General features: G+C 39.6%; 1 protein-coding gene across 5 annotated transcripts in view; it reads left to right on the top strand.

Annotated features, from left to right (window-relative positions):
- Positions 1-25,324, top strand: part of SPAST (spastin) — a 63,908-nt gene that overhangs the window by 5,672 nt on the left and 32,912 nt on the right. For 3 of the 5 annotated variants that reach the window (XM_054022053.1, XM_054022052.1, XM_054022054.1), the window contains exons 3-6: positions 3,096-3,179; positions 20,922-21,115; positions 22,167-22,300; positions 22,663-22,756. In XM_054022053.1, coding sequence (XP_053878028.1) covers positions 3,096-3,179; positions 20,922-21,115; positions 22,167-22,300; positions 22,663-22,756 — 506 coding nt within the window. Of the gene's footprint in view, positions 1-3,095; positions 3,180-9,284; positions 9,381-20,921; positions 21,116-22,166; positions 22,301-22,662; positions 22,757-25,324 lie in introns of all 5 variants that reach the window. The other 2 variants (XM_054022051.1, XM_054022050.1) reach the window with 1 other exon arrangement.

Below are 25,324 nucleotides of genomic sequence, written 5' to 3'. Positions count from 1 at the left end.
ATCATATTTACTTCTTCAAGTAAGTGGATAAGGAATAAACCTGGTTGGTTTGAACAGTATAGTGGAAAAGCACATACAGAATGTTTCCTAATGCAGCAGACATTCTCTCCAATGTAGGTACACAGATAGATAGGTAATTATCTCCATTTACTTTCTTCATATAGGAAAAGTGTGTGTGTGTGTGTATGTATGTGTATATGTATGTATATATATAAAAAAAAAAACTGCTACTTGGATTTTAAGATTAACCCACTGCTCAATTATTTCTGTTCTAGCTTTCTAATACCTTAATGTTTTACACTGTTGTATTTGCAAACCTTTCCTATGTTAATCTTTCTTGTCCTGCTTGATGAAATAAATATATTAAGATTGTTCAAAAGCCAAAGCAATTTTGGCTCATGAAAATGTCCATCTAAAACTTAATACCAAAATATTCTTAAAGTTAATGCATATTTGGGCATTCCTGTAGCATAAATTTCAACTTGATCCATTTAAGTTGAGGTCTGCGGATTTGTTTGTGTTTTCACTGCTCTAGAATTTTACATTGAATATAAATCAACACAGTTTTCACAGGGGTGGGTGGTATTATGTTTGAGAGACTTAAAAATACAGAAACTCCTCACTTAACGTCCTCCTGCTTAACGTTGTTTCTAAGTTACGTCGCTGCTCAATTAGGGAACATGCTCGTTTAAAGTTGTGCAGTGCTCCCTTATAACGTCGTTTGGCTGCCTGCTCTGTCCACTTCTTGTAAGATTCTGTGGAAGAGCAGCGTCTTTACAAGGGAGAATTGCACAAGTTCCTCTTCTCTGCCTCCTCCCCCTCCCTCCCAGCGCTCCCCCCACCGCCAAACAGCTGTTGGACTTTGGGGGGGTGAGGGAAGGAGCGGGGATGTGGCTGCTCCGGAGAGGAGGTGGAGTGGTGGTAGGAAGAGGTGGGCCTGGAGTGGAGCGAGGACAGGAAGAGGTGGGCCTGGAGCATCCCCCAGCTAAGTTGGTGCCATGGATCTATTGAGGATCGATTTATCGCATCTAGTGCAGACACGATAAATCAATCCCCGATCACTCTGCTGTCGACTCCTGTACTCCACTGCATCATGAGGCGGAAGCAGAGTCGACGGGGGAGCAGTGACAGTCGACCCCGCGCCATGAGGTAAGTCGACCTAAGATACATCCACTTCAGCTACACTATTCTCGTAGCTGAAGTTGCGTATCTTAGGTTGATCCCCCTCCCACCCCAGTGTACGCCAGGTCTTTGACACCCAAGCCAAGTTGGTGCATGCTACCATTTAGTTTGTGAAGGTTGTATGCAACAATGAGGGAGACAAAAGTGAAACAAGGTAAAGAATCAAAAAAATGTAAATTATACCTGCCTCTTGGTTACTCCTCTAAAGTGACTTCACTTTGGCAAAAACAAATTTAAACTGAATTAATTGTGTCCCTTCACATTTCAAAACATCAGTAATGGATTTACAAACATTACTATGGCCACTTCCTTAAAATAGAGTGCTCACAGTTTAAAAGCTTCTCTCTCTTCTTAAAGAGAACACAGCTCTGCCGGTTGTTGATAGTGAAGGGGAGTACTGTATTGTTAACTGAAATCTGTTTTACTATTTTACAGGACAGATACAGGATATGCTTACTATAAATGATAAAATAGGAAATGTCTTCTGAGGTTGTTTCTCTCAAATAGCTGCTGCAGGAATGGGCAAATTTAAGTTTTTTTAAAAAAATGATTAAGTGAGCAGAAAAGCGTGGGAACTCTCTTAATAACCTTTGATACATTACATACAATCTGAATAAATATTTTTACCAATTTATCCTATATGACTTCAACAAAAGAACTAGGGATCAACCAATGAAATTAAAATGCAGCAGGTTTAAAACAAACAAAACATTCTTCACACAATGCACAGTCAACCTGTGAAATTTGTTGCCATGGAATATCGTGAAGGCCAAAAGTGTAACTGGGTTCAAAACAGAATTAGATAACCTCCATGAATTTAAATCCTTCAATGGCTATTAGCCAAAATGATCAGGGATACAACCCCATGCTCTAGTGTCCCTAAACCTCCAATTGCTAAAGGATGGGATTGGACCTCCTGAAATTACCCTGTTCTGTTTATTCCCTCTGAAGCATTTGGCAATGGCCACTGTCAGAGACAGTATATTAAGTTAGATCAGGGATCAGCAACCTTTGGCACACGGCTCGCCAGGGTAAGCACCCTGTTGGGCCAGGTTGGTTTGTTTACCTGCCGCAGCCGCAGATTCGGCCGATCGTGGCTCCCACTGGCCGTGGTTCACCGTCCCAGGCCAATGAGGGCTCTGGGAACGGCGCAGGCTGAGGGATGTGCTGGCTGCCGCTTTTCGCCACCCCCATTGGCCTGGAGCGGTGAACTGCGGCCAGTAGGAGCCGCAATCGGCCGAACCTGCAGACGCGGCAGGTAAACAAACCAAGCACCCTGTCAGCCTGCGTGCCAAAGGTTGCTGATCCCTTAGCTAGATGGACCATTGATCTGACCCATTAGACTGTTATGTTTATTCACCATATTTGAGAACTGAAGCAGGTTTTTCTTGGTCGTATGGCTTTACCTGAAAAATGTACAGTAACTCCTCACTTAACGTTGTAGTTATGTTCCTGAAAAATGCAACTTTAAGTGAAACGAGGTTAAACAAATCCAATTTTCCCATAAGATTTAATGTAAACGCAGGGGTTTAGGTTCTAAGGAAATTTTTGGGGCAGACAAAAGGCATTATATACTGTACTGTGGTTGGGAAGTGCCCCTAGTTTACCCCACACAGGCACAGCCCACTGCAGGCAAGGATGCTAGGAAGCACCTTCATATGTAGACATGCACTGCAACACTCGAGTCTTCAGCTTTGTACATGCAGCTTCGTGAAGCAAACAGAGCCAATTTTGTACAGCATTGTTTTCTTTAACTTAAGATCTTTGACTAAGGTTTACATTTTATTTCCCTCTCCTCTTTTACCAGAGGGGAGAGGGAAAGATTAGATGTCAGTTTTAATGAAGGAATTATTTTAGCACTTGTAAACATTAACTTGACATATTCCTGTTTTTAATATTGATTTTTTCTTAAGGTGATCAGTGTGAACGAGCTCGACGTCTGCAGTCTAAAATGATGACGAATTTGGCTATGGCAAAGGATCGTTTGCAGCTTCTAGGTACCAGTTGCTATTCAAAATTTGAAAAGTTGGTACACATAATGACAATGATAATGCATTAACTTAATATATTTAATTATTTAAAATGAAGAGCTAAAGTAATTGTACGCTTTTTTAAAATAAATTCATAGTAGCGTAGTGTGGTGTTTCTCAGTCTTTTCAGGTTGGTGATCCCTTATTTGAAGTTTTAAAAAAAATTCATGAGCTCCTTACAATTACTATACAAATACCATATAATACAACTAGTAGATTTGACTTCACAGCCTTTGAAGGTTTTGATCGCCCTGAAGTTGGTTACCCTGGACATTTTATTTTCTTTGCTTTAAAAATAATATAATTTTTCAACACCTTTCAACCCTCCAATTGCCTTTCATGACTTGCGGGGGATCACAGCCCACTGGTTGAAAAACACTGTCTTAACATACTGGATTTCTGCTCAATGAAACTTGTAGGTGTACTCTTTGTTCTGCAGGAAGCACTCCCTACCATTTAAACCAGTTCTACATTATTAATATGGTAATTACATTAACAATCTGATTCCCGGTGTGTACTATAACTGAAGTCATTCAGTCTTATAAGTAAGATTAAACAATTTAAAAACTTCAACCTCTGACTTTAATTTGATCATCTTCTTCTTCTGCTTTAATTGCTAAAGTTAAGACCATTTCATTTCAGGAGCAACATATAGTAAAGTCTGAGCTCTTATAAATGTTATGAAACTCATTGTAATGGATGTGAACACTCTACAAAAACAATACAACTGACACCTGTGATTGGCAGTAAAATGTTATTGTGTAATAATTTTGAGAATGAAAATCTGGTAGAGCATGCTTTAAATAGCATGTGCTGAAAGTGCTCTTAAATATTCTGTCTGAAAAGATTTCTCTTTTTTATTCTACTGGTGACTTGTTTTTCTGAGAGTTTTTGCAGTAGGGGAAGATGACCATTCTGGAAAGCAGCATCACGAAATGTGTTTGGGCCTGACACACTCCCACCTGATTCTCTGCCCAGGCCTCCTTACTTTCACCTTCAGCACTGGTTGTAATTTGAGGCAAGCATCCTAATTTCTTCTTGGAGCCTGATGAAGAGTCTGAGGCATGAATGTTCCTCACTTCTCTTGGCTCCCATTGCTCTCTGGCTTGATGTAGTGATTATAGCAGGGAAGAAAGTGACTGTCTCTTTTCCTGTCCTCCCATTACCTCTGGTTCTGTGCAGGGATCTGTGCTATCTCCCTATCCACTCCTGTTTCCTGTTGCTGCTTGGATCGGTGCACATTCTTGGCTCAAAACAGCAGCAGCTCATCAATATTAAATACTCTCTTGAAGAGGCAAGGGGAAAGCTCACACAGGAGCTGTCACCTACAGGGATGTAGTTGAGCAGTGAAACTAAATGTATGCTGTGCATTCAGCTGTGTAAAGTAAACATATTTTCATTTATAGTCATCTTAGATGTAACAATAAGCTTTAAAAAAAAAATCACTTCTGTTTCTTCTTAGTTGATGGTATATGTTTTATGTGTGCATTACCTGCTCCTGATGTGACCCAGTTATGGTAGTTTGCATATGTTAGCAAACTGAGTTGAATATTGGCCATGTGTGCCCTTAAATGTATTACTGCAAAAGGAGATATTAAAAGAAGATGAAGGTTGCAAAACTTAAGCACTCAAAAGTCAGGAAATTACATTAAGCGAGTACACGAAATCTTAAACTTTGCAACTTTATTTGTTTTATTGTAATCTTTAATTACACTTTCTTTGTCTCATTCTGGGTGTAGGCTGAAAGCTGAATGTGGAAGAGGTAAATAACAAATGAGGCAGGTGTCTTGTAAATCCTTGTTTCAGTCTAGTTCAAATTGTCTTTGAAGTGATATCCGTGCAAATCTACTGAAGTCATTGCTTTACTTTATTCTATATAGGTTCTTATGTCTGCTCCATCACTGTGGTTGAGCACCTGCTCCAGAGTTTTACCAGTGTAACTGAGGGCAAAATTTGGATGGGGAGCTGTCCCTTAGTGGTGAAGATCAGAATCATGCCTAAAATATTTTAAAACTAATGATAGAATTAAAGTCTATATAAGTTAAAAACTTTTAATGTGAAGCAATTATATCATTGGGTGACATCAGTTAGACTGTTTATTATCCTTCACGTCTGTTGCACCTTTGCTTTTGTCACTTCTGTCATTCATCCTGCACACTTAATAAGGCAACATTACTGTAGGATATGTGATAATGTAACTCAAGCGTATACTGTAATGCAGATGCACAAAGGGTCTTAGATAAGGTTGCATGTGCAACTGTCATGAGGGCTTCACTTTATGATCTTAGGCCCCCATTCCTGCAATTAGATCAGTTCTGACAGACCCTTGCATCTATAAGGAGACCCATTAAAGTCAGTGCAGCTCTGTGCTTGCTTGAGGGCCTGCCTGCAGAGATCCAGTTGCAAGATCAGGGACTAAATGTTGTTTTTTCCATAGTACTATAGTAGTCTTTGAGAATTTCCCAAGTCCTTAAAAAAAAAAAAAAAAAAAAAATCCCTTCATAATGACACCTACTTTTAAATCTTTTGTCTGACCCAGTGAGAGCTACCAAATGCTTATTTCTGTCTATAGTAGAGATAGAGACACAGATGAGGGCTACCTGGCTGAAACTCAATTCAGATATGATGGAAGTGATGTTGGATAAGGAAAATAACCAGATAATGACACAGATTACATCTGTCCCTTTTAAGAGTTTGTCTAATATTTGTTGTTTGAGTTTGTCTCTCTAGGTACTGTTGCATCCCTATCTGCTGTTTAAACAATCATATAGAAGCATTGAGTGTTATAGCTTTTTTTCCACATGTTTGGCCAGGAGGTTGAGATAATTTATTCTGGATGTGGGCTGAGCCACTGTGATCCATGCCTTTGTTTTGAGATTAGGTTACTTTTGGGCACTCTATTTAAGAGGTGGCACTTTCAATCTATTTGGAAACTGAAGCTAATGCAGACTGTCTCTTTAGCTGAGTTTATCACTGTAATGGCAGTCCAGGATATCTGGTTAGGCTAGATGCTGAATTTACAGATTATTGTATTTTGGGTTAGGATACATGGCTGCAATTTACATGTGATAAGGAGTCAAGGAACTTTGTCTAGGAATGGCAGCCAATGCACAATTATTCAGGAGGCTTTATGAATGCTCTGAAGATCTTCATATACCTGGCATCCCAATCAGACCATTGTATTCTGCATAAGCAGAGGCACAGGAGAGATCTTCCTGTTTTGGGAAACTGTGTAGGTTTGGAATTGGGCAGTGTCACATAAGGACATTGCTTGATGTCCCCTACCTTGGAGGAATGATAAAATTGGAGACTGACTTATTTGACTGCAAGAACTGTCTCTGAATTAGGAGGTGATGGATCAGCTCTTTCTCCGGTGGAAATGCTGTAGGATCCTACTCATCCCAGCTCTGACCAACAAGATGGTGGTGGTGTGTGACATCAGGAAGATACTTGCACTGGCAATGGGTGTTGTCTCCATTCACTGCAGAAAGATTGCATGTCTTCCCACCAACACTCCCTTTAGCAGAGACCCTGGCCAAGTTCAGGCACAAAAGTTCAGTGATTTAGTCATTCCCTGCTGAGTGAAACACGTGTCCCTGTTTTGTGATGGCATTGGCTACTTGCTTCTTCTTACAGCTTTTTTATTTAAGCTTAATATATTTGTTCATAGATAAGAAATGTACAAGAACAGAGCTTCAAGAATTATGAAACTGAAGAAACTGAGTGGCTGATACATGGGTAGAGAACAAATGTTACTTTCATAGAGTCAGAGCTAAGTGTTACCAAATGAGAAGAAATTAGAAGCCGTTTACTGTATCTGACAGGATGAGCAAAGAGTTTATTAATTTAAACTTGATGTACAATGAAAGCTGGTCACAAGGAAAAAGTAGACTGCAGTTTTTGTTGAATTTTAAGAAGCTTTATCAGAATAATACATCGAGAGAGAGAGACTTCAATCAAGTGCTTTTTAACTCCTTTGTTTGGGAGTGAATACTTAAATGGAAAGGGGAAATCTCCCAGGAGGAAAGTTATTAATTCTAGGTGGGGGGAGGAGAAGAGTTCTCACTTATCTAGTGGAAACGTATGGTCTTTAAGGGATTCCATAACTACACTGACTCTAAAGGAAAAGAAGAACTGCAGTACAGTACTTGCACTGTTATTTCATGTACCTTGTTAAGAAGCAAAGAATAGTATACTTTACTTTTACTTTCTCTAGTGCTGTGAATTTCTTTTCTGTTCAATTATCAGTTGGGAAATCTTTTTGTTAACTCTAAATGAAAACACTTTGTCTCAAATTCTGGAAGCTACTACAAAATGCTTAGGATCAGGTCCTCTGTCCGGAAGTAGAGTCTAGGGATCAGCTGGTATAGATCAACTAATATTTTAGAGGGCTTGGCATGAGGAGGCTATAGGAGAAGAGGGATCTTAAACCTTACCTTAAATATTAGCCCAAATGAAAGTGGCTACTTTCTCTTTGCCCCCCTAAAAAGGGGAGGGGAGGGGAGCTATATCCTATTATGGAGTGTTAAATGAGGAATCTTACAGACCATGTGTATATACTGTGTACACATAGATAATATATATACATTCACTTATTTTAAATTAGTGGATCCCCTGTCAGTAATATGTCTTTTAAGAATGAATGCCCATGTCCATACAAAGGGAAAAGTTGTGTCTAAAGTTCTAATTGTGTGTTCGGACACACGGCTTTTTCCCATCATAGACAGGACTTCAGGCAAAATGGAACAAGTGGGTAGCAAACAACTGGAAGGAGTTGGAAACGGTAATACGAATTATTTATATAGGTGAAATAAGTTTAAAAATTACCAGTCCCTTCTGGCACTACACCTAACTGTCGTCGACGGTTTCTTTTAGCCATTGTGATGGGGTGGCTTTTTTTTATTTAGACATGAAGGTTAGTGGCTTTTCAGATTGGTTCAGGGAAGGTGTTGCATGTATAAAGATAGAGTCAAATTATACTTTTTCTATTTTATTTGGGTTTTAATAATTTGCCCATCACCATGGTAACTGAGCACAAATGTATTTCTGGGGAAAGCTAACATGGGTGATTGGGACTGGCAATATCAGCAGAGTAGGAGAACTGGGAAAGTAGATAAATAGGGAGGGGCAAAGTTGTGAAGGGCCTTAACAGCTAGGACCAAAAGTTTGTATCTATTGTAGTGAAGTAAGGGGAACCATGGAGTGACTTAAAGTGACGCATTATCAAGAATATATATAAACTTGTGGGGTTGAGGGAAGGCTCCTGTCAAAATATATATATATATATTGACTTATTTGTTTTATTTGTTCACTGCTAATAGCTTAGTTATGTTGTGCACATTTTTTTGTGGCAAAGTTTCTTCCCCTTAATCTTAAATTATTTTCATGAAACCCATTCAGATGTTACAGAAATTAAACTTTTGACTTGATCAGAAACAAGGGTATTTTACAGAATTTTTAAAAAATTACATGCAGCTGCCTAAGAAGTGAGAACTCTACAAACTTCAATTCACGTTTTGAAATCCTGAAGTCACCTACCTCATTTGAGTACTAGAAACTGTCAAACAAGTTTTGTTTATTACAGACTCATTAAGTGTAAAATGTGGACTAGCTTACATACCTGTTTTGGTGAACCACTTCTTAGGTGAAAGAGTACTTGCAAATGGTCAGCCCAAGCTCCTAATGGAAGACTTCCAGGAACGGGATTGTCATACAAATCCCACTTTATGTCAGATGGAGTCAAGATTATAAATCCTGTGCAGTGCCTTTGGAAAAAAATCCTCTTAGTGATTTTTTTTTTTTAATGGTTACTTTTAACTAATTCAACGATTGACTGCCAGTTTAAAACTGCTTTCGTAGATTTGTACTTCATATACACAGATTTTTGTTTTTTTAGGTTCATAAAGTAGTTAGCATAAATAGAAATATCCCTTTTATCTTTGACCTTTACATCAAGTATATGGAAGCTGACGTTGTCATTTCTATGTGATCAGCGTACATAAATTTCATTGGTTCATTTTTTGTTTTGTATTTGTTTATTTTGTCCTTTTTCCCCCTCTGTTTGTTGCATAGAGAAGCTGCAGGCAGTTTTGCAAATTCCCAAGCCGCAAATGGAGGTCTATAAAGACAGTACTAACCTGGCATGCCGCAATGGACATCTCCAGTCAGGTGGGTTTGGTTTCACCAGCACTGAATTAATCAGGGGATGTCTGGGATGTCTGTCAGTTTCTGGTATGTTGCAAGGAAAATATGCTGAATTTCCTGGCCCCACATTAATTTGTTAAAATTTGTATGTTTCTGTTTTAAAGGTTTTGTAGAAATACATTCCATCCTCATAAGGCTCTTTGTTAATGCTGTTTGTTACATTGCAGTACTTGGTTGTCTCTCAAAACAGCTCTCCTTCTTTGTTGCTCCTTTTCAGGGTTTTCAAAAAGTTAGGATCCAAAAGAGTTTACCTTAATGTACTTTGATCTAGTTCCGTTTCAAAGAGGACTAGATCAAAGTGCATTAATGAACTGTTCATGCACGTCAGCAGGATCCACGCAGACAGTTAGTCCACAGCAGGCTAGTGCAGGGTAGAGTCACACACCAGTTTGCCATAAACTAAATATTGGTGTAGACAAGCCCAAAAGACAGGCTTCCAAAAACACTTTCCTTGTGGCTATGTATTTAAAGGAGGTTAACATGATCATACTTTAAAGTTTAAATGTTAGCTCTTGATTTCTGGCATTTCCTATTAGAAGTAATTTATTGTACTGTAGTGATAGTCAGCATAAGATGTTCTTGGAAAAAGCCTTTATTTGATTTTTGTTGTTTTGTTTTTAATATAGGACAGGTATTGATCTAAACTCACATTAGGTTGCTTTAACTAAATGTCAGTTTGTGCTTGTAATAGATTTTATATTTTCTGCTCTTTAAAGTAAAAAAAAAAAACCACAGCAACACTTGCCATTTTTAACTATAGGTTTTCAAAAAGAACAGGAGTACTTGTGGCACCTTGGAGACTAACAAATTTATTTGAGCATAAGATTTCGTGGGCTACAGCCCACTTCTTCGGATGCATAGGTTTTCAGTTAGAGAAGGTTTTTTCCTCTTTTCTCCCAAGTGAAGGTAAGGTACCAAGAATACTAAATTATCACAAAAAGTGTATTTCCAGTTCAAGTGCTACACACATGAAGCAAAAAGTCTCCTGAATTTCATAAACTGTTAAGAATTAGAAGGATGTTTAAAGCCAACAATATGATGTAATCAGAACTATAAGCCCAATTTACTCATACACATGCAGTGTAGACTAATCATGTTAAGTAAAATAAGGTTAAATACCAATGCAATTAACAAAACTCAGCTACAGAACTCCGAGCACAGCAATCTTAGACTAGTATGCAATCAGTCCTTAAAGTGACTGTCAACTTGAAATCTAGTCAATTGATTTAAAAAAAAAAAAAAAAACCCACTGGCCTTTTTGCAACATTAGACATAAAAACAAACAAGGAAACAATTAAACTAATTACATATGTTTTAATTATTTTGTGTCTGAACAAATACATTGTCTTCTGGAATTTTTCTGTTAGATTAGTTTTTGGTTTTGTTTGGAATGACGATGGGTTTTTTTAAAAGTCTGCATTTTTATTTTGACATTTAAGCAAAACTTCATAACTAAATCAAGCTTAAAAGCTGATAGTATGAAATGGCCTAATAAAACTTTGGTTGTCTGCATCCAGATGACTCCAAGTTTAAATATATACACCCTACCCAACTTTTGAAAAAACATAGGCTGCTTTCTCTTTCATGTTCTCCACTTTTGGTTTTTTGCTCAGTTCTCTACACTAGTTTTCAAATGTGAATAGCCCAGGAAAAGGTTTAATAACTAGGCAGTCTTTAATTTTGGCAAGGAATAGTTCTAGCACTCGCTTCTTTTCAAAAGTTCCCCACATAAGTACAAATTATCTCCTGTCCTTTAAGGCAGGAGTCGAAACAGGAGTCTGCTTCTTCTGCAATAAGGTGATCTTATTTTAAAAACAAGTACATTTTTCTCTCATCATAGGTACTACCATAAATTAAAAGTTGTGCAGGACAGCAGAATTGCACTGGTTTCCCACATTGGGCTTAAAGCCTGTATGACAGGTTCTCAAACTGGGGGTTGGGACCCCTTGGAGTCGTGAGGTTGTTGCAACCCCCCCCCCCCGCCCCCCATGTAAGCTGTCAGCCTTCACCCCAAACTCCGCTTTGCCTGCCGCAATTATAATGGTGTTAAATATACAAAAAAGTGTTTAATTTATGTGTGTGGGGAGTCGCACTCAGAGGCTTGCTATGTGAAAGGGGTCACCAGTACAAAAGTTTGAGAACCACTGCTGTATGAAGAAAAATAACAGTTCCACAGTCTAAAAACTCTTCATTTCTATTAAAATGCCTTATTAGAATAAATGTTTGTTCCATTTTTTGAGTTTCAGAAACTATTATCTAAGCTACTTACATGATCTCCATTGCTCTAGTATTGCCTCCCAACCTTCAATGTAGTTATCCTCTCAACATCCCTGTGAGGTAGGGAAGTACTATATCTCCATTTTACAAATGGGAACTGAGCCACAGAGAATGCGACTCACCTAAGGTGGCACATAAGAAGTCTGTGGTGGAACAGGATCTTGAACCCAGGTCACCCCAGTCCTGGGATAGTACCCCAGCCACTGGATCTTCCTTTCTCTTATTTCTGTTATATACATCTCTCTCACGTTCACCAGCTACTCAGATAACTTTCATACTGTGAACAACAAGGTTTAATTAAAATCCATGGATATTTTTCCACCCAAGGCTGCTGAAAACAGAGATATGTTTTGCTACAGATTTGAACTGGTAAATTATGTAAGTATGCTGGATACTTACACTTAAAGAAAAATCACTGTCAAGGGGAAAGTTACACTGCCAAATTTCGGGATCAGTGGATTATTCATATAGATTCACACTCCCCACTTCTTCAGAGTCTTTTGTAAAGAAATTCCTGAAGTAGTGAAGAGTAACTGAGTCACTCTCTCTTCTGTGTTTCAGAACATTGTATAGATTCATAGATTCATAGATTATAGGACTGGAAGGGACCTCGAGAGGTCATCAAGTCCAGTCCCCTGCCCGCATGGCAGGACCAAATACTGTCTAGACCATCCCTGATAGACATTTATCTAACCTACTCTTAAATATCTCCAGAGACGGAGATTCCACAACCTCCCTAGGCAATTTGTTCCAGTGTTTAACCACCCTGACAGTTAGGAACTTTTTCCTAATGTCCAACCTAGACTTCCCTTGCTGCAGTTTAAACCCATTGTTTCTGGTTCTATCCTTAGAGGCTAAGGTGAACAAGTTCTCTCCCTCCTCCTTATGACACCCTTTTAGATACCTGAAAACTGCTATCATATCCCCTCTCAGTCTTCTCTTTTCCAAACTAAACAAACCCAATTCTTTCAGCCTTCCTTCATAGGTCATGTTCTCAAGACCTTTAATCATTCTTGTTGCTCTTCTTTGGACCCTTTCCAATTTCTCCACATCTTTTTTAAAATGCGGCGCCCAGAACTGGACACAATACTCCAGCTGAGGCCTAACCAGAGCAGAGTAGAGCGGAAGAATGACTTCTCGTGTCTTGCTCACAACACACCTGTTAATACATCCCAGAATCATGTTTGCTTTTTTTTGCAACAGCATCACACTGTTGAGTCATATTTAGCTTGTGGTCCACTATAACCCCTAGATCCCTTTCTGCCGTACTCCTTCCTAGACAGTCTTTTCCCATTCTGTATGTGTGAAATTGATTTTTCCTTCCTAAGTGGAGCACTTTGCATTTGTCTTTGTTAAACTTCATCCTGTTTAACTCAGACCATTTCTCCAATTTGTCCAGATCATTTTGAATTATGACCCTGTCCTCCAAAGTAGTTGCAATCCCTCCCAGTTTGGTATCATCCGCAAACTTAATAAGCGTACTTTCTATGCCAATATCTAAGTCGTTGATGAAGATATTGAACAGAGCCGGTCCCAAAACAGACCCCTGCGGTACCCCACTCGTTACGCCTTTCCAGCAGGATTGGGAACCATTAACAACAACTCTCTGAGTACGGTTATCCAGCCAGTTATGCACCCACCTTATAGTAGCCCCATCTAAATTGTATTTGCCTAGTTTATCGATAAGAATATCATGCGAGACCGTATCAAATGCCTTACTAAAGTCTAGGTATACCACATCCACCGCTTCACCCTTATCCACAAGGCTCGTTATCCTATCAAAGAAAGCTATCAGATTGGTTTGACATGATTTGTTCTTCACAAATCCATGCTGGCTGTTCCCTATCACCTTACCACCTTCCAAGTGTTTGCAGATGATTTCCTTAATTACTTGCTCCATTATCTATGAGCAATGGCAGAGGTAGATAATGGAATGCCTCTCCAGGTAACAAGACCTGGACTAACAGGCTAGGGTAGGTAGGGTAAAGTAATGGAGACATTTTCTCTTCTTCCTCTCCGGCCCCTCCAACTCCTGGCAGCCGCTAGGAGGCTGTAGGAAGGGACAAAGATAGTTAGTTACTTCTCCCTCTACAGCAGGGGTCGGCAACGTTCAGCACGCGGCTCGCCAGGGTAAGCACCCTGGTGGGCCGCGCCAGTTTTATTTACCTGCTGACGCGGCAGGTTCAGCCAATCGCGGCCCCCACTGGCCACGGTTCGCCGTCCCGGGCCAATGGGGGCAGCGAGAAGCCGCGGCCAGCACATCGCTCGCCCGCGCCGCTTCTCGCCGCCCCCATTGGCCCGGGACGGCGAACCGTGGCCAGTGGGGGCCGCGACTGGCTGAATCTGACGCGTCAGCGGGTAAATAAAACTGGCCCGGCCCGCCAGGGTGCTTACCCTGGCGAGCCGCGTGCCGAACGTTGCCGACCCCTGCTCTATAGCAAGAGGGAAGCTTCAAATTTATCAGGCCTCTACTACTCACAGGTTGATCTGAAATACAGAATTCCCAAACAGGTTATAGAATGAGACTGAGAGAGAGGTATCCAAACGTGCTGCTTTTTCCTGGTATCTGGGCTTTTCATTAGGTTGTTGCTTCTTGACCTTGCTGCAGGGGATGCCACCCTTGTCTTTGCATCTGTCTGTCTAGATGTCTGGTAAATTTTTCAAGTTCTGTTGGTAAGGATAAAGTGCTTACAGTCTTGTCTTGCATTCTTTGTAAACATGCTGTCTTTAGTTCTGCGTTAGTCAGTTAATCATCCTGCCAACATCCTTCCTGCACGTACCCTTCAATTACAACAAGAAGATAAGTGTAATGTTAATTAAAAAGTGCTTTGACTTTTTTTTCCAGTTGCCACTATTACATGGGTCAAAGCCAAACACCTTCCAAGGCCCATTCTTCTGTCTAAGTAGCCGACTGCATTTCTCATGACTATTCTTTGGCAGGCCTGGATCATCAAGGTTTTTCTTTGAAAGCATTATTATTATTATTGAGTCAGTCTTTAAACTCTGTGGCAGAACCTCTTTTCTGACCCTCACCTCCCAGGCCAAATACCCCCAATGTATATTCGGATGTCTCTACTTTTCATTTTGAAAATTTGGTCCCTTGAATTTTTATAAAACTCTTTACTATTGTGACACTGATGTCATCTCTTATTTGTGGAGCTAGTCATTTATAGATGCATCTGTGGAGCTCTCTAGAATGTAGAAGTGAGTAGTCTTGTGACAAAACTTATCTCTCTGGAGAATGTTACTTAATGTACCTGTTGTTGTTGTCTTTAGACTAGATTCCAACAAACCTACCCAAATTGTTCCATAGTGATAGATACACTTTGTAATAAAAAATTGAGGCAGTAGAGGTGACTTTGTAACTTCTAGCAAGGGCAGGCACAAGTCTTTAACAAGTCTTCCTAGTTTTATTTTAATATTAATCCTTATGTGAGAGATGCTTCAATAGCAATTAATTGGAATATTGCAGTACTCCTAATGTACTTACTTTGCCTTACTCCTGGATCTCAAACTATGCTGAAATTCACTTTAATGTGAACATCAAGAACAATTGGACAAAGTACTGTACAGCTCTATGTTGATACAGTGTTAGTTTGGGTATTCAGCGTTTCGGTTTTAGCTTACACTTGAAAATGTTTGTCAGTATAGGTATACAGATAGATATATTGGCAAGCCACCTACTGGAGACGTACCTTTTACTGGTATAGCTTAAACTAGTTCCCCAAACAGAGTAAGCGATTTAAAAAAAAACAAACTTTCTGGTTTGTTTGTTTGTTTATTTATTTGGGTTTTTTTTAGCGGGGGTGCAGTATAGGCAAAACTCGGGCTTTTGCTGGCATAGCTTCTTCAGTCAGGGGTGTGTGTGGGGGGGGGGAATTCACACTGACATAGCAATGCTGGCAAAACTTTTGCATCTAGACCAGGTCTTAGTAGATTTTTAACTTACTTAAAGAGAAGTTCAGGGAATTAAGCAGTTCCTACATTTCTTTTAATTTGAATGGACGTTACTGAAATATCTGAGCGTGGATTTACTGAATGGGAATATTATAAACTTGACTATTCAGTGAAAGCTCTTCCAAGTGAATAAGGGACTAATAATTATGAATGATTTGATAGTTTTGTATTTGGTGCCCAGATACCAGTGTGATAGGTGGATCAAAATGTAAATGTAAACAATCTTTTAAAATCTCTTTTAAAATGGAAATAGATTGCATAGTCATGATTTTGTTAGCAGAGATGCACTAGAATTGCTGACTCACTGATTTTAAATCTGAATAAAACTCCTTTTCCTGTGGTTTGACATTAGTAAAAAACTTTTCAAGCAGAAACATGCTGTCCAAGAACTATCTCTTAACCGTCAAAAGCACAAAAGTTGGTTTATTCTTTTTTGAAATGAGCGAATTACTGTTTTTAATAGGAAAGCAGAATAACACATTTAAAGTGAACATTGGAACAGTCTTCCTAATCCAATACTACTTTTGTTCCCCAATTTTTAGTATTGTCAAGATTGGTAATTCAACTGCATGTTTCATTGGCAGAGTGTGTAAAAAGCTTATATCCTATTCAGACTGCTTCCTCATACAGTGTAGTTTGGAATCTGGGACCTTTGTTCTCCATTTCATCGCGGTGAAAGCAACTGCTTCTTTGGCAATCCTCAGACAGAATTTGGCTGTCTGCTTATTCAGGCTGGGGGTTGATGGGCTAGATGGATATATATCCTAGACTGCAAGAGGCCTTTATACCCTGATTGTTACAACTTAAATTTTCAGTGTTAGGGCTGTATGAGGAACAGACAAGTAGCAAAAACACAAGATATACAGAAACAAAGAGTAGAGGAGACTTTACCATTGGCATAATTACTGAATTGGGTTAACCAGGCCAGTATAGAACACATGTAATTCAAGTTCCAAATTGAAGCTAGGCTATCTGGTGTCTCATTCTTGAAATTTAGATATAAAAACTTAGTTCTTTATATACCAATTCAAACTTGCCAAGGCATCTCTAGATTAGGGTTGCCATACGTCCTCTTTTTCCCGGACATGTCCGGCTTTTCGGCAGTCAAACCCCCGTCCGGGGGGAATTGCCAAAAAGCCGAACATGTCCGGGAAAATGGCGGCTCTGCTCCTCCCCGACTCTTCGGCTCTGTTTAAGAGCCGGGCTGCCCGAGCGCTACCAGCTTCGGGCAGCCCCGTGCCTCCAGACCCTGCGCCGCCGGAGCCCGGGAGGGGAAGTGCCTGGCTGGGGCACAGGGTCCGGAGGCACGGGGGCTGCCCGAAGCCGGTAGCGCTCGGGCAGCCCGGCTCTTAAACAGAGCCGAAGAGGAGCAGAGTCTCCAGCCGCGGTGGCTCTGCTCCTCTTCGGCTCTGTGTAACTGACACAGTGTAAGTTACGCAGAGCCGCCGCGGCTGGAGGCTCTGCTCCTCTTCGGCTCTGTTTAAGAGCCGGGCTGCCCGAGCGCTACTGGCTTCGGGCAGCCCCCGTGCCTCCGGACCCTGCGCCGCCGGATCCCGGGAGGGGAAGTGCCCGGCTGGGGATGCAGGTTCCGGAGGCATAGGGGCTGCCCAAAGCCCGAGCGCTACCGGCTTCACGGTTTGCTGGGCAGCCTCCAGACCCTGCGCCCCCGGCTGGGCGCTTCCCCTCCCGAGCGCTTCCCCTCCCGGGCTCCAGCTGCACTGGGGAAGCGCCGGCTGGGGGCGCAGGGTCTGGGGGCTGCCCGGCAAACCCTGAAGCCGGTAGCACTGGGGCAGTCCTTTCCCCCTGGCTGGGAGTGGAAGGGAGGAGGGGGCAGAGTTAGGGTGGGGAAGGGGCGGGGCTCGGGGTGGGGAAATGGGCGGGGCCAGGGCCCGTGGAGGGTCCTCTTTTTTTTTTTTTTTTTTTTTTTTTTATTTATGAGATATGGTAACCCTACTCTAGATGTTGAGATTTCTTTAAGTCTATCATCTTGAAAAGATGATGTGACATAGTATATCCATGCAGCTTTTTGGGTTGCAAAGTATCACTTTTGACCACAGAGCAAAAATCAGCCTTAATTAGTTTTTTTAAAAACTGCTTGTGATTTTTAGGAATATTCACAAGTATACAGCAAAATGTATCTGTTTAGGATGTGATATTTTATAGAGGTAAGCACAAGAAACTGAAGTACTGTTCTGCAGAAGATGCATATCACGGTATTGCCAACCCCAAGAATCAAAAATTAATGAAATTGGCTTAAATCATGAGATCTAAACAAATTGCTTTTTTTTGTATGCTCTTTGAATTTTTAGGCAACCCCTTTCTCCCAAATTTGTGTTGAAAATGTGATATTTTCACACTTCAGGAATATCTACACTGCAGTCAGAGCCGTGTCCGCAGCAGGCCAACTTTGATCAAGTCAGATTGAATAACAATAGGAGTGAAACTGGTGGCATGGACTAGCCACTAAAGCAGATACCTGGCATCCTGCAACCTGGGCTGCTACAACTGCACAGCTCTTCTTAGTCACAGCTCCTTTAATGCTGGGTTAAAAATGTGCAATTAATAGGTGCAGAAAATTACTTTTGGACTTCTTAATGTCCTGAATGGTGGCAATGAAAGTTTCTGTATAAAAAAATGTGAACCTGAGGAGCTTGTGGTTTTCTGGAAACAAAAGTAGATTGAGTGATGGTTCCAATTTTATGCCCCATTCCCTCTGCCCCAATCCTCCTCATCTGCCATTTCTACTTAAAATTGTGACAATCTGATCTTTTGGCTGGTGAGAGGTTTGGAAAGTTTGGTCATTGGGTAAGGTGTTTGAGTGAAAGAGGAAAATAGGCTTCACTTTTAGAAGTCTTCTAATGGTTATTTTTTAATCTACCTCAAATGAGTTATCTTAAATAACAAATCAGATTTGTTTTTTTCCCTTACTGTAATATAGTACACCTCTACCCTGATATAACGCTGTCCTTGGGAGCCAAAAAATCTTACCATGTTATAGGTGAAACCGTGTTATATCAAACTTGCTTTGATCCGCCGGACTGCGTAGCCCCGTCCCCCCGGAGCACTGCTTTACCGCATTATATCCGAATTTGTGTTATATGGGGGTAAAGGTGTATAGTGTGTGTTGTGTGGTGTTTTTTTTAGAATGTTGGGTCGCTAACTTTGGAGTAACCTGCTACAAATAATCAGTTCACGGATACTCAGACTTCAGTGCCAATTCAGGAGTTCATACTTTTTAAAGTTAAGGCTCCGAGTTTATAACTGTAACCATAGCCTACAGAGTTTGTGAACCTTTAAGCCAAAGAGTTTTGGCTCAAGAAACTTACCAATTATGCAAGCATATCCTTCCATAGTTCACACATTTAGCAACTTAATTCTGGTTCCAACATTTTTGGAAGCTTAACACATCTCCAACTTATAAATGCCCGGACCAAACATCTCCAGTTCAAAAGACTTGCCTAACCACTATGGTAAAGCAAGGTCCTTAGATGTTTCTTGTGAGGTGTCCTAGCTGTATTTTCACTAACCACTGCTGACTTTCTGTAACTTGTAAAAGGTTGGATCTCTGGTGCAGGAAGGCTGTTTAGGCAACACCTATAGTTCATGTAAGGTTTGTCACACTAACATCTAGGCGCCACAAAGTTCCTCACTTGAGCTTACTTCTAGATAAAATTTGTATAAGGAATGTATAAATGTGATAACTTTGGAAGAGCTACTGAATTTTTTTAAGATGAATAATGGACACTATTAAACCTAATATTCCTGCTTGACATTTTTATATATCTTTTTGAAAATACAATGTTTTTACATTCTGAAAGTGCTTTCTCTAGAAAACAAATATGTTCTAGGAAGAAATTAAAAAACACTTCAGACGTTTTTAGTTTCTTTCAGGAAATTCTTTCTTGTTGAGGTTGAAAATGTGTATGTTTAAACCAAACATTACAGTCTTGAAGTTTAAAAATAAACCAAATAAAAATATTTGAAAATTGGTAAACTTGTAGCTGAAGTTCATCAACCAACCTTTCTCAACTCTTATGTCTTATCCTCTCTACCTGTACAGCAAGCAGTCTTTCTTTAGTAATCCTGTGTCATGTAGCCTCATCTGCACTTCCATTACAGGCTACAAAACCCAATTTTGCCTTCCTTCACTGTATATACTGATGTGGAAACTAATGCTGTGCACTGACCATAAATCCAACCCTCCTCTAGTCCAGTTACTTGTTACAGAATCATAGATGCTGTATCTTGCCATCCAACATCCACCAATCCTGAGCCTGAGAACCTCATTTCCCCCTGTACAATACGTGTACAGACTGGCTACCCCAGTGTACTTACTTTATTGACCCTACAGATACAAGCCATATACCCCTCTTAGCATCTCTGTATGTACTGGCCGTAGATGACTGTATCAGTGACCAAAACTGAGACCTTCTTACTTACTTATGGAGGAAAGCCAGAGCAAGCAAGTATCAGATGTATTGCATTATTTGTATTCACTAATTTAAGATGGACCTGTATCGCTATTAGGTGTATGGTAGGCATGGAGGCTGCCTTAAGGATGTTTATTGTATGAGAAAACTAAACTCTGAATTTCTTCACTCTTGGCCCTTCAGAGATTCCAACTTGTTTATGGTTGGAAGTTTTTATAAATCTCAACTACTTTAATATTTTTAGCGGGAAATGAAAATATGACCTTCTAAATAATAGAATTAGAAAACTACACTATATGTTGAATGTGCTTAATTTACTAAGCACATTCAACATATAGTGTAGTTTTCTAATTACTGTTAACTTCTTAAGCACAATGCTGTGGGCATTACTTTCCTTAGGGAGAGGGAAGCTTTGGACCTGGCAATTTAAGACTTGGCAACTTTCGATTATTACAGGAATTTTGTACTCCTGAAATGTTTGAATCCTTATCAGTATCCTCCCTTTAATAGTCCTTGAGATAGTGGAAGAGGAATAGTGTTTATCAAACTAACTAGCGTAGATTTCAAAGTAACCTTTTAAAATTAAGGGTTAAATTTAAGCAAAAAGCAACAGTGTTTTTATGGTATCCTAAAGGATTAGGCTTTTACTACTTTAAAAAAAAAAAAAAGTGAAATGGTCTTTGTCAGCAAGTTAGAATAACTCTGACTTCAGGTAGACTTTAACTTTTTAACATGCTAAATTTTATAACTGAGATTGAGATATGTATAAACAGTTTTATTAACACTATACTGCGTTTAATATGCTGTCATGACAACATTGGCTTTCCTTTTTCCTTTGTAGAATGTGGAGCTGTTCCAAAAAAGAAGGATCCATTAACGCACACGAGTAACTCCCTTCCTCGTTCAAAGACTGTTGCAGTTGCAAAACCTGGATCCACAGGCCTTTCTGGTCATCATAGAACCCCTAGCTATAGTGGGGTATCAACTTTCTCTGTATCTAGACAGGGAGCCAATCCTGCAACTTCAACACACAAGGTATACCAGAGATGAAAACTCCAGCAGTTGTTGGGCACTTAACGCAAAACCCATGCCAAGCTCTAGTTTTACTAAATGTAGCCAAACCTCACATTAGCAATATTTCAGTTTAGGATGAGAATACTAAACGCACATGTTCAGTTGCTTATATTTTAAAAACTAAATTTTTGGTCTGAAACTTTTTGGGCTTGGTCTCATTCCAAAACTAATTTAAAAAAAAAAAAAAAACCCACAAACTCCAAATCATACTTTATCTTTAAGCCAAGAATGTTTTTAATTGAATTAAAAGGGGTTTCTTTGTACTCAAATGGTATTTTAAAACTTATTACCCACTAGAGCTAAAAGATATCTGGAAATAATTTTACTCAAGAGCCCTAGACTCCTCCTTTTTTCTTCCTGTTCCGCATAAACCATGCATGTACAAATATCTCATTTCTTAGCCCTAGTGATCATGCTTAAAGAAGGCCAATTACATAGACTTCACTTGAAGTACAGAGTAGTAAAAGGTCTATGCCAGTAAGACACAATGAAACAATTAGAAAGGAAAACAAAGATTAGAGAACAGGAAGAAAAGGACAAGAGACAGAAAAATGAATTAGAAATCTGATGGTGACTTGTGTGCTAGCATGGTGTGAGGGGATGAGGGAAGAGGACCCATTGCCAAAGCAGTACAAGGGTGGGTCTTGGCTAAGTAAAAGTTTGGGACTCTCCAAACTATTGGTTGATTATGGTCTTTTTTGAATACACACTGGGAAGAATGTCCGTATTCTTATGGAAAGTGACTCCATATAGAATATTTACTAATCCCTATTTTCTAAACATTAGTATTTAACTTTAATTTTAGAAAAAATAATTACAGCTGCAAGTTCAGATACTTTAGCATAGTGGATACATTCGGCTGGCCCGTGACACCTATATCAAAATGCCTGGCATCTTTTAATATGCTAAGTTTTACAACTGAAATTGTGACATATATGAATAATTTTATTAACCGTGTGCCTTTAAAAACGGTATTTGAGAAGTGTGAACTGATTTTGTCTCTTGTCTTAAGACTACTTCAAAAAATAGCCGAACAAACAAGCCTTCTACTCCTACAACTGCTGCTCGAAAAAAGAAAGACTTGAAGATATTTAGAAACGTTGATAGTAATCTTGCTAATCTAATTCTGAATGAAATTGTTGACAAGTAAGTCAGACACACAAATTTCTTTGTATTCAGAAGTCAAGTAACTCTCTTGGGATTGTATTTTGAATGAAAAACTAGTCACATTTTTTCTTGGAGAAGGAATAAAAACCCATTAGTAAGTTTCCTGAGTTGGATAAAACTACTATCTTTTGAAATTTTACTTTCATGTTGACAGTGAGCTAACTAGTCTTAAGAATTAATAAGTGCCTACAGATAGCAAAATGCGCAGTAGAATGAATTAGCTTCAAATTGGTTCCTTAAAGATGGTTAAATGCATGAAATCAGTCAGCTGCAGTGTGTGGTTTTAAAAAAAAAAAAAGTATCCCATTGTTAGGCTAATTGATATTCCATTTCTTTGTTAGTGGACCAGCTGTCAAATTTGACGATATCGCTGGGCAAGAGCTGGCTAAACAAGCACTGCAAGAAATTGTTATCCTTCCCTCCCTTAGACCTGAGGTAAGCAATCGAGTAATTTTTATCCTGTTGTCACTTACCTCCAGCATCCAAGAAATATGTTAGTGATGTCGTTGTACAGACACCAGTAATTATATATAACTGTATATACACATTTTGCAATAGAGAAGTTCTAATGAAATGCTACAATGAGGTGAAGAGTTAATGCAGTGGAATCTCTTACAGCACTTCCACAGGTCTTCAGAGGCTTTATGACTCTGTCTAAATGTGCTGTGAGGAGAGGTGAGTGATAAATAGTACCACCGTAGCTGTCTGTGCTAGCACTTTCACAGTTTATACAACCAGTGGTAATGCAGTGGTATGAAATGTCCTGAAAATGCAAGAACAAAGAGTTGGTAATAATAAACACCAGTCTAGAAATAGTCGTAGTTTGGAAAAAACGATAGGAAGTTAGCGAGGGAGCAGGCTATTGCAGAACTAATGCAATGTGGCAATAGCAAAGGGCTAACTGCGTACAGATGTAATAAGTGGTGGAGGCCAGAATTAGGTAAGTGAAGGAGAAAATGAGATCAGAGGTAAATTTAAGGCATGACATGAACTGATGAAGAGTCAGTGAAAATCTTAGCCCGGTGGTGTAGTAATACTGTATGCACGGGTAAACTGTGAAAGCTTTTTGAACGGACCGTTTTATGTATACGAGTGACTTAGGAGGCTATAGGGAGATGTAGTTATCCAGGAGTGAAGCGATCAGTTCAGTATTGTATCAGTTGGGGCAGATGCAGTCTGTATATTGGGAAAGATAGAAATTAGATTTGTTTAGTGTTTAAGAAATCATGCATAGGTAAGCTTGGAGTCAAGGCTGGCATTAAGATCGATTTAAGTATACACAGTTTGGTATATTTTAAGTTTTATAACTAATCTGTACACGCTTTACGAGAAGTATGCTAGCAGTTTAGATTTTAAATGACTGGTTCTAATAATCTCAGGTGCCTATCAGTGGTGGTATCCAAGCTTCTATAAATATAAACTTTGATTTAAATCTGATCTAGTTTTTGCCACTTATGCTGGAATTTTTTGCATTTCACTCAGCTTGGATAACTAAAATAGACTAGAAGTGTCACAGCACACTATTACTGAAAAATTGCTTACTTTCTCATTTTACCATATAATTATAAAATACATTGATTGGAATATAAATATTGTACTTACATTTCAGTGTATATAGAGCAGTATAAACAAGCCAGTGTCTATGAAATTTTAGTTTGTACTAACTTCTCTAGTGCTTTTTATGTAGTCTGCCGTAAAACTAGACAGATATCTAGATGAGTTGATGTACCCCCGGAAGACCTCTGGATACCCCCAGGGGTATGCATACCCTTGATTGAGAACCACTGGTTTAACTTACTCTTGTAGCATCATGATACTACAATATTGGAGATGCGAAAACTACAGGGCAATGTTTAAATTCAAGCAAAATATTGTTAGCATTCATAAATGTAAAAGTAAATGTGGTTTAAAAATGAATTTTGGACCTCAACTGCCTGATAGTATCTCTACGAAGAAAGAGCAAAGGTGAAGATGCATGAAGATGAATCAGCTAGATACACAATTGAGTATTTTACTTGCAAAGTAAGATGACTGATATCTTGATAGCATTTTTTTGGAACAAAGTATTCTGTTCAGGATGAATAGGAAAGTGTTAATGAAAGACTAAAAAGCACTGTACATCATTACAATTGGTGGTAGTTACATCTGAACTGTGCAAAGAGTTGGATCTTGTGGGACACAAGTGGTCTAGCTTCCAAGGCAGACTACACACCAGTGACAGTCAAGCAGTGGCCAGATACACCAGTGCAGCATGGGGGCTTGAGGCATTCTAAGAGAATCAGGCCATCAACCGTATCAAATACAGCATTGAAGTTAGAGGATAAATAATATGAGGGAGTCATGGTTTGAATTCAGGACTCACTGATCACCCTAAAGAGGACTTCATTGCTATGGATCAGGTAGAAGCCAGATAGAAACAAATCAAAGATGCTGCGAACAGTGAAATGGTTGAAGATATGAATGTTTTTCTCCATTGTTTTGCTGAGGGGTAAACTAGAAGCGGGGCTGTAGTTGACAATGGGTGCTGGGGAAGGGTTGGGGGTATGTTTGCCTGCCAGTGGTGGCTGTGAACAGAATTGGGTCATTTTTGCTAAGTATAAAGCTGTTTAAGAGAAGTAACATTGAAAACTAGAATGGGGAGGCAAGGTGAGATGAAATAAGTGGGTATGAGGTCCACTAATGAGATAAAATTTGCTCTGCAAAGATGGAATGCTAATGATTGGTGTGGGGAGGAATAGCTGCAAGAGTTGTGTTCACTGAGCGGGGGGAATGGAAAGTTGACTGATCTGATACTGTATGATGGGGTGTAGTTTTATAGTGGATGGATTAAATGGTTAAAAAACACTGACATGAGTGGGAAGCAAAGCAAGAGGAAGGAGCTGAAGAGTGATTGGGCGGAATGTGGAGAGAAGAGGCAAATAAGGGAGATGAGGCTGTAATGGTAGCTGGAGGGGCACAAGAGCTGTAAGAACAGAGTTAGGAAAGCTTGAATTCAGTGTGTGT

Source organism: Malaclemys terrapin, chromosome 3, assembly GCF_027887155.1.
Source record: "Malaclemys terrapin pileata isolate rMalTer1 chromosome 3, rMalTer1.hap1, whole genome shotgun sequence".
Taxonomy (NCBI): domain Eukaryota; kingdom Metazoa; phylum Chordata; order Testudines; family Emydidae; genus Malaclemys; species Malaclemys terrapin.
This window is presented reverse-complemented; position numbering and strand designations above follow the sequence as displayed.